This window comes from Delphinus delphis, chromosome 20 (assembly GCF_949987515.2).
Source record: "Delphinus delphis chromosome 20, mDelDel1.2, whole genome shotgun sequence".
Lineage (NCBI taxonomy): Eukaryota > Metazoa > Chordata > Mammalia > Artiodactyla > Delphinidae > Delphinus > Delphinus delphis.
The window spans coordinates 19,244,121-19,253,618 of NC_082702.1; the positions used below are offsets into that span (position 1 = coordinate 19,244,121).

Consider the following 9,498-nt stretch of genomic DNA (forward strand, 5'->3'; position numbering starts at 1 on the left):
GCCTTCTCCTCCCCCCGCGCTCCTCCCTCCCCGCGCCTCCCTCTCCCGCCCTCCTTCTTCCCTCCGCACGTTCGGGGATCGCGGCGGAGCGCGGAGCGGGGGGGACGCGGAGAGCCGGGGCTCAGCAGCATCCTGCGGGCGGCCGCTCTCCGGGGGGGAGGCTGAGAGCCGGCCCGCCTCGCCCCCCCGCGGGCCCGCCGCCCCTCCCTCCCTCTCCTCAGCCCGGCAGCGGCGGCGGCGGCGGCAGCGGCAGTCGCCGGAGGAGCATCATGCCGAGGAGGAAGCAGCAGGCGCCCCGGCGCGCAGCAGGTACGAGCCGCTTCCCCTTCCTCCTCTCCTCCGCCTCCTCTTCCTCTCCTCGCCCCGCGTCTCCAGCCGGCGGCGACCCCGCTCCTCGCCCCGCTCCTCGCCCCTCTCGCTCTGGCCGCGCAGAGTAACTCCGGGGCGCCGGGCTCGCTCGCCGCTCTCCTGTCTGGTGCGTGCGCCCGCCTCACGGACCGGCGCCCCCCGGACGCCCCGCTGCGCTCTGCAAACCCCCCCCCCCCGCCCCTTCCCGCTCGCACCCACTTCGGGAACCGTGCTCGCTCGCGGCGAACTGAGCCGGGCTGGGTCCCTGCCTCCTCAGCTCTCTGCCTGGCCGCGGAGAGAATGGGAAGGAGCCCTCTTCTGTCTCTTTCTGTGGGGGCGGGCGGGGTCACCTGAGTTCTCCGGGACACCTTCCGTGTCCTCCCGCGGCCGGCCGGCGGGGGACTGCCTGGTGTCTCTGCCGAGCGAAAGAGAGCGAGTGAGCGAGCGGATCCCTTCGGCCACCTTACTGCTAATCCGATTGATTCTTCATGTATTGGGCCCAAACCGGGCACAGCGGTGGAAAGCAGAGCGCACAGGGTCTGGGTATTGTCAGATGACTGTCAAGTCGATGTTAGATGCTGGCGTTCCCTTTTCCCCGGTTTGTTTTCGCTCACCCCCACCCTCCTTCCACTGCTTCTCCCATCCTCATCTCCTCATAGCACTTAGTTCTGGGACGTGTCAGAGTACTTTCTCCCCATCACCCCCTGCCTCTTTTTTTTTTTTCCAGGAGTGTCAACTCCTTTTAAGACTGAGCCGGGTTTTTTTTTTTTTTTTCTTTTCTGGAAAAAGCATTGAAAGCAAAACAAAACCCACACACATAACATTATTTTGCAATAATGTCAGTTGGGGGCATGTTGCTTGGAAGAAGGATTTCTGGCCCTTTGCCACCCTTGATTTGATGACTGATTGATTGCCCATCATGCTGCTGCCTTTGATCTATTCATTCCCAATAAACATCAATAAATCACTTGAAATGGTGAGGCCAAGCTCTGTGACGTCACTAGGGCCCTGTCAGTGCAACTTCTGGGATTTGGGGCGGATTGCTGAGAGGACCACATATGGACAGGATGTATTTTGATATGAGTAACACTCAGATGTGCAGAGGTTCAGATGCTGCCTGAAGGGGAGGGTTAAGTGGAGGTTCGTTTCTTTTCTTTCCTTTTTTTTTTTTTTTTTCCTTCTCTTCCTTTCTTTTCTGTTCTTTGCTTTTGTGGAAGAAGGGAGGGGAGGGAGAAGGGTCAGGGCATTGCCTGGTGCCCTTTTTGGATGAAAGTATGGTGCCCATGTTGCCCCAGAGTGCCTGTAGTAGCAGTGGGGGTGATGGTGATGGTCATTTCTGTCACTTCAGCTGGCACTGCCGGTAGAGCTCACACACCGGCTGCATCTGAACTTGAGTCTTCTCACACAGGATCACAGAGAGGAAATGCTGTTCTTTCTTCTCCCAAAAATGTACTGTCCTGTCCTAAGAAAATCGTAGAAGAAAACAGACTTGGTTTGGGGCATATATTACAAATTTTGCTTTCTGTCCTCAGGGTTACCCAAATTTAGAAAGTTTGAAAATCCCAGTAGTGGTTGTAGGGAGGGTGCTGCCTCTCAAGTCACCTCCTGGCTGGTGCTTTTTGCCTATCCCATCTTCTACTTTAAATTCCAAGCTCAAGCAATGAGCTTATCTACCCAAAATAAACTCTCAAAGTTTGGAGGACTCCTTCACAAAGTTGGGCAGTAGGAGTGTCTTGGACTGCTTCCAGTCTTTGGGATTTTTTTCTTTCCTTTTTGGATGCACATTTGAAGGTATCTGTGTGCCTCAATCAAATGAACCATATGTGACTGCATCTTTACATTTGGTTTAGAATCCTCTCCGCCTTTGCTTCATCTTTTCTCTCCCACCTTGCCAATCTGAGACTCTTATTTGATAAATTTCTGCTAAAAATAGTAGAGGAGGAGGAAATGTGCTGTTGGTTTTATTTATCTATTTTTTTAAAGCAACCTGTTCACTGACCTTTTTGCACCTTTTAAAAAGCCAGCCAGGAAATCTCAGGTCAGTTAAGAAATATTCATTATATAAAAACTTGACTGCACTACTAATAGGAGCTGGAAGAATGGTTTTGCTCTATCAAAATGACCCGTCAAAACGACTTTGTTTCATATTTGATTTAATTGTCTCTCTCCTGACAGGCACATTCATCAATAGCTTAATGGTCAATCAGAAGTTGGCAGCATGAGTGCTTTTTTTCTTTCTCATACCCGGGTTTTGGATTTACTTTATCAGAATGCCTCTGCCTAATGGACGTGTGGAGGAGGGGGGGAATGTCTGAAGGGCTACTTATTTAGGAGAGTGGAGGAATAAAAAAAACCTTCCACATCCAGGCTGGTGATAAGTATGCACAGGCCAATAAGTGCGCTGTGTGAGTTTGTTTGTTTATTTGGACGGACAAGAAACTTCCCATTTTTTTCTCCTTTTTTCAGTTCTCCTAGCTGCAAGTTATAAGGTTCATGCCTGCGTTTGTGGCATACTGGGAGTGCTGACAAATTGATTGCTTTGTACTGATAGAGAGTGGGGAAAAAGAAAGATGTCTGCTGATTGGTAACTGGAAATCCATTCCCCAGCAACCTTGAGGAGACTGGAGAATTTTTCCCCCCTCCAAACTGAAAGGTCCGTTCAGCCATAAAAAAAGAAAAGTTGTTTTGCCAGCTTCATTAGTGTTCACCTAATTAGCTGTAAACCTGATGGATTCCTGACAGCTTTAATGATTGGAGATGACAAGCTCGACGCAGTGTCATCCAGCAGAATTAGGTTTGCAGCTAGTTTGATGTAATCAAGTTGATATTACACAGTCCTGGCTGCCTTTAGTTGTGCATTAACTCAATTTTCTGCTGCAGGTGACAAATGGGCTTTGGTACCTGGATAATCATGTCATAGGAATTAGGGCCCTTTTAATGGTCTGGGGGTAGAATAACAACCACAAAGGGCTGAGAGCTGGGGAGAGCGTGCAGACATAGCACACAGGTGCACACAGTTTTTACATCTAGGCCAAATGTAACACTGTTCTCCAGAAGGCCAAAGCAGGCTCCAAGAATCCCTGAAAAGACGTATTTCTGCCCTTTAGGATTTCTCTGTTTTTGATAGAAATTATGCACGGCTTAGTGTCTTTCCTTAAAGGGGGAGAGAGAAGTTTCTTCACCTGCTGAAGAGAAACCTGGGCAGGAGTTTCCTTTCTCCAGGCATGTAATTTTAAAGGGCTATACATTTGTGCTGGACAAAAGCTATTGCCTGTAGAAGTTCAGAGGAGCGGGGTTACAGGGGCCCCTGTCCTTTGGGCAAAACGACCATTTTCCCACTCTCCTATGCGTAGCATTTGTTTTTCAACAAGTATTTTTTGATAATACCGGAAAAGAAAGTCAAGCAGTACTTAATAGCAGATCACGTTTTATTCTTTCCTGTTCATTTTCTGGAAGGAAGTGTAAAATCATTAAAAGCCATTGCCTAAACTCCACCCTCCCCTCAAAAAAAAAAAAAAATCCAACAAACGACAACTTGCCACTGACCTTTTGAGTCTTATTTGGTGAAAGAGAATAACCTTCCATGGAGTTCTTAGGTGGTCCCACTGCAAAGGTAAACCTTCAAGCATCTTGACTTCTGTCAAAGTGGTTTGGAGCCCTTAGGACCTGCTGGGGTAACAGATCACTGTGGGTCCCCAAGGAATAGGATAAGCTCATGGTGGCACAGCCTGGGGGTTTTTACTTTGCCGGTAGACACGGGCAAACTAAAAGGTGGCACACCTGGCGGTGTCCAAGTAACACCATCCCAACCTTCCTAAGTCTCGTGCACACACCAGGCAGCTCCAGAGAGGAGCTTTTCTCTCTTGGAAGTACACGGAGCATTCAGGAAGGCATTTCGGCATCAGCCTTGGGAATTTATTTGCTCTCAAACCTGCCACACGTCTCTCCTTTGGACAGACGTTCTACCCTGTAGCAAGGTGACAAAATGACTGGTTTTGGTCGCTCTGTGATTCCCCGCACCCCTTTGCCTACAAAATGAAAGGAGCAATGTAAATTCTAAAAAAAGAGAAATCAAGAAGCTGAAGGGGAAAAACAAAGAGGGCAGGAGGCAAGGCTATTCCCCTGGACATCCACACAGGGGAGAGAAGCTTCCCGAATCAGCTGCTGTGCCCCCATTATCTTGACAACTGTCAGTTAGGGCTTCAGTGCTCTCCAGGGCCACCCTTGATTGTGAGCAGTTGATGTTGTCATTTTGTTCTCAGTTTTGCCTTGAGCGTGCTCGTAAACAGGAGCCAGGTAGTCAATAACTGATGTATCAGCAGTTATTCCCCAAATTGCCTCGCAAGTCTGCATTTTTCCTCTTTTTTTTTTTAAACTAAAGATTGTTTTGTAAACTGATTAGAATGAAAGGTGACTGCTCAGGGCCGGGGGAAATGCCGTGAAACCCAGGTGAGTTCCCAGAACGAAAACCCTTCGTTTCCCTGCCCTCCCCTTCTGGGTTTCTGGAGAGAGAAGGGTCACCTTCTTGAGGGCGAAGTGCCTGGCCCTTTTTGGGGGCCTTTGTCTTTCCCTGGTGTCTGGCAGAGCCAGGCCGGGCGAGGGCTGTGGATGCAGGCGGGGAAGGAGCAGGGAGAGGATAGGGAGCCCTGGTCCTGGTGCCCCACAGCCATGTTTAATCCAGTAACAGGAGCAGGCCAGTTATGCCGAGTGTAGTTTGTGAGGCTTTCCTGCTGGCCCATTTTTATTCCTGCCTGTCACTGGACAAACTATAAAAATAGCTTTAGTCTTGTAGTAGAAAAAAAAAAATAGGGTGTGTGTCTACCTTCTGTGTTTTTGTGCAGCCCAGGTAGGTAGGCCTTTCAGAGAAGCTCTTTTGTAACACCCCTGTACCATCATCCTGCAGCCCGTGCAAGGAAATAGGACAGAACAACACAGTGGTATCACTCACCCCGGACCCTCTCAGGTGTTCAGTGTGTGTGTGTGCGCGTGTGTGTGTGTATGTGTGTGTTCTAGTTATGCTCCAAATTGTGGTTTCTCTGTCTGAAGTTAAAAATGAAAGGTGAATACAATATATTGTATTTGGTAACAATGGTATGGACTGGTACATCGAGACAGATAGTGTGCAGTTGTAATTAGACTCAATAGACAGGCAGTCATTTTTAAATTCTTTTGACACATGCATAAAATAGTCATATAATAAGATAAGATGACAATTTTATGTTAGGTTGATAAAGTGTCCCGATACTTGCATTTAAACGTCTGTAAGCCTTTAAAAAAAATCTAGACAGATTAATTCTAGTTTCCAGTATTTGCAGTTAGTCATTAAATTAATTTTCAAATTCTACTAAACAATGGCTATGAATATTTCTTTTTCTTGCTGGAGTCTTCTACCTGAATTTTAAGGAACGGATACATAGATCTGGTAGCTTTCTCAAATTTTTCAACATTTGTAAACATTTACGTTAGACATGGGTGTAAAAATTCAGGTTACTGTTTGTGATTAGAAAGACGCTATGCGTTTTTGGAAGTGAAAAAAAAAACAGTAATAGAACATAATCTGCTTATGACCACTTGCCTGAACGACTGTCATACTCCACTTTTAGGAATCTTTATTAGAAAGATTACACAGTGTCCTTGACCAAATAGTGAATATTTTATAAGCCCCATTTAAAAAAAGACATTTTGAGCACATACACTTGATTTGATCAGCACTTAGATTCTCGGGTTTAATTACTTTCAATTCTGTAAATTATTTTAGTATTTCAACAAGAGTGGCCTAAGAGACGTATTGGGGGTCGGGAAAGCATTTTTCTGAAGGTCACATTGCCCGGACTTTTTGACCATCTCCTTACCTTATTTTTCTCAAATGTGCTAAGGTGTGGCTCTTGAAGAATCATTTAAATTTGTTTGGGCTTAATGATAAATTATTAATTCATACTGTCAGGACACATGTTATTAATTATGACTGTGTTTTCTTCATCCAGAACAGCTGTTGGGGAAACAGTGTAAGTTCAGATTGTCTTCAAGGGGGAGGGCGCCAAAGCAAGGAACTCACCAACTTCTTGTCATCATCTTCCTGATTCCCTTGCTTGGGAATAAAGGATTGCAGGGGGCGGAGTGAATAGGGAGAGAGAAACTATTAATTCTAGACCAAGATGGGTACTGGCAAATGTTCCCTAATGTAACTTTTTAAAAAGCAAGCCTAACTCTCCATGCTGTAAGTCCAGGTGAGATTCTGAGGTGGTACCTGCTTCCTTCCCCAGTCTGGTCTTGGACTGGCTTCCATTCCACCAATTTCTCTTGTTTTCTCCTTCCTCTTGGGTAGACCGGAAGGTCACGTTCACAAGTTTATAGTAGCAGAAAGCAAACTACTTTGAATGCCTGTTTTTTCCCCAAACTGGATCCCATCCCTTGGAGAGCAAAGGGCTGTTTGGTAATATACATGAAATGACTCCAATTCATTTCCTTTTGATTTTCCATCCCCGTCATTAAATCTAGTCCTATGTATTCAGTTTCCTCTGAGTTCTTTGAGGAATGCATGTTGCATAAAATAGGCAATTTTTAATGAACAATTTAATGTAAATGGGTTTTGAATTTAAATTAATATTAATGAAGCCTTGAGTGAATTTATTTTGCATACGTAAAGGCTTGTAAGTCTTTCACCCATGTGCTTTCTCCTTTATGTAGTAACATTGGTTGGGTGGATTAACCAGTGCCTTTTAAAGATTCATGCTTAAAAAATTAAATTGATTTTATATGTCCAATAGCGCCAACATATTATTAGGCAAAAGTGTTACTTAAGGTAAGGGGAATATACCTCATTTTTGATTAAAGCTCTCCGTCTCCATTGCCCTGCCCTTCCTGAAAGCTGCAGTTGGTTTGGCACTGCTGCCAGGGAAAATACACACCAACAATAGTTACTACAATCAAGATGTTTTCTTTCTTTGCCTTACCTCTAATGCATTATGTATCCCGGGATGATGGGAAGTTCTGTAATTAATTCTGTTAAATGTAATTGCTATAATCACTTTGATGTTACACATAATAAAGGTAATATGGTAAGCACATAAAAAATATAAACACCTTATTGTAACACTCCTGCTAAAATTCCATCTCGTCAAGTCTGGTTTGTAGACAAGTGTTCTCAACTCTTTTCGGTCATAGGTGACAATGTATCCGAGCTGTATTCATTGATATTCCAAAGGAGAGTCAGTGATTGGAAAGGATGGGCCTTGGCTTGAAAGGGTCTTCAGGTTGGTTGCCTAGGAATCTTAGTTCCCCTTTCCTTAAAGATGTGGCTAATTAAGGTGACCATTATTTCTGGAGAGGAGACAGGTAAACACTTCAGAAGGGCCTATGGAATGAAGTAAGAGGTATAGGAATGGAAAAGGAGCTCAGAGAAGAATGAGAGTGGAGTTTTCAGATCAGGGGAGAGGCTGTTCTGTAGGTTTTCTCATCCTCATGGTGTGGGATTATGGGAAGTGCTGTGTGTGCACGTGTGTGTGTGTGTGTGTTTGTGTGTGTGTATGTGTGTGAGAGAGAGAGAGACAGAGAACATAGGAGCATGTGCTTATGGGTAACAAGAGAAAGCCACCTTTCTGTAACAGTGCAATAAGGGAAATTAGCACAGAACATATGCTTTATTATTATTATTTATTGCTATTGTTATACACCTTTCATGGGGGCATCTGAGGACCGTGCCTGACTGTTGCACATCCCGCCACGGAGCTGGCCGACGTCGCCTGTTTGACAGAAACCTGAGTGACCTTTGAGACTCCCCCTGCCACATCTCCATGCACCTGCCCTGGATCCAGGCCACTGTAGGACATAAGTTTGCCAGAGACCCCAAGCACACAGTTCTTGCGGGATGTTTCCAAACACGTTCGAATTCTTCTTTGCCATCATAGCTTGCAGGAGGTGGAGGATGTGGTGGGAGAGGAACCTTGTCGTTTACTTTTCTCCCTGTGGATAACCAGGAATCAACCTAGCAGGGAGGTTTGACCCCCGTCATCAGCCGGGCCCTGTCTCTTGTACTACAAAGGCCAAGAGGTCTCATGACCCGGTGTTGGCCTGAAGGCTTGGGTGTGAATTCTCTGCATTTATATTTTGTTTTTCGGTGTGTTGTAAGGCATGGAGTCTGTAAATCAGGCATACACAGAAAGAAAATAAGGGAAAGTGGATGTGGGAGAAGGGGATGCCTCTTCTTCTTTGGAGGAAGAAAAAGGTGTTTGCGGATGGTGCTGAGATGCAGTGACAGCAAGTGGTTCCCTCGACTGTGCCTGAGGCCCAGGGAGCTGGGTCTGGCTGTTGCTTTCACGGGCTGGCTGCAGAACAGGCTGGGAAATCAGGGTGCTGCGGAAGGCTGGGCAGGGCCTGTCTCCTGGGCACCAGGCCTAGCATCCCGGCGGGCCAGGTGAACAGGGGCCGAGGACAGGGTCTGGGGGTCCCAGCCTGGGCCTGGGCTGCATCGGGCCAGCCATCAGCCCTCCTGCGGTGACTTTCAGCTGGTTTTGATGGTGAGGATGATAAAAGGTCTGAGAACTCCATAGGCCCCTGTAATCAGGGCCAGTGCTGACATCCTTCTCAAGTTTGACAGCTTCTTCCTTTTCTCTCCTCACCGCCAAGCCTTTCTCAACTGAATTTCCCCGCCCTCCTCTCTCCTCCCTCCCTCCCCGCCGCCCACCCCTTCCCTCCCTCTCCCCCTTTCTGTATGTGTCTCTCTTGTTTCATGTTCTTGATCAGTCTCAGATGCTGGGAATTATTTTTTTTCGGGCGGGAGGGGGAGTGTTGCTTTAGGTTTGTGGGTTGGGCAGGTGTGAGAGGAAGTCTGTGTGTTTTTTTTTTTTTTGTACTGTAGGCCTGTTGCTAATTAATGTTCCTCCATAAGATTCTGTCGGAGTTGAGTAATGTTTTTGATCTTTATGCCTGATAACTGCATACTTAATGAGATTTCAAAGCTGTGAGTGCAGCTCCCTACAATTATTGACAGATGCCTTTTCTTTGCCATTGGGTTCAGCTTCATAAATCCTCTTGCCGTAATGAGGTTCAGCAGTGCCACCCTGGCAGTGAGCTAATGAAAGGGGGGAGGGCGAAGCGGCTCAGGGCTGTCTGACACATTTTTTTCCTTTAAAATTTACTATGCAGATGTCA

At 46.6% G+C, this 9,498-nt stretch overlaps 1 protein-coding gene across 1 annotated transcript in view; it reads left to right on the plus strand.

The window, feature by feature from the left end:
• Nucleotides 1–209: 209 nt before the first annotated feature.
• Nucleotides 210–9,498, plus strand: part of TSHZ3 (teashirt zinc finger homeobox 3) — a 69,069-nt gene continuing 59,780 nt past the window's right edge. The window contains exon 1 of the mRNA XM_060000816.2: nucleotides 210–309. Coding sequence (XP_059856799.1) covers nucleotides 270–309 — 40 coding nt within the window. The 5' untranslated portion in view covers nucleotides 210–269. The remainder of the gene's footprint in view (nucleotides 310–9,498) is intronic.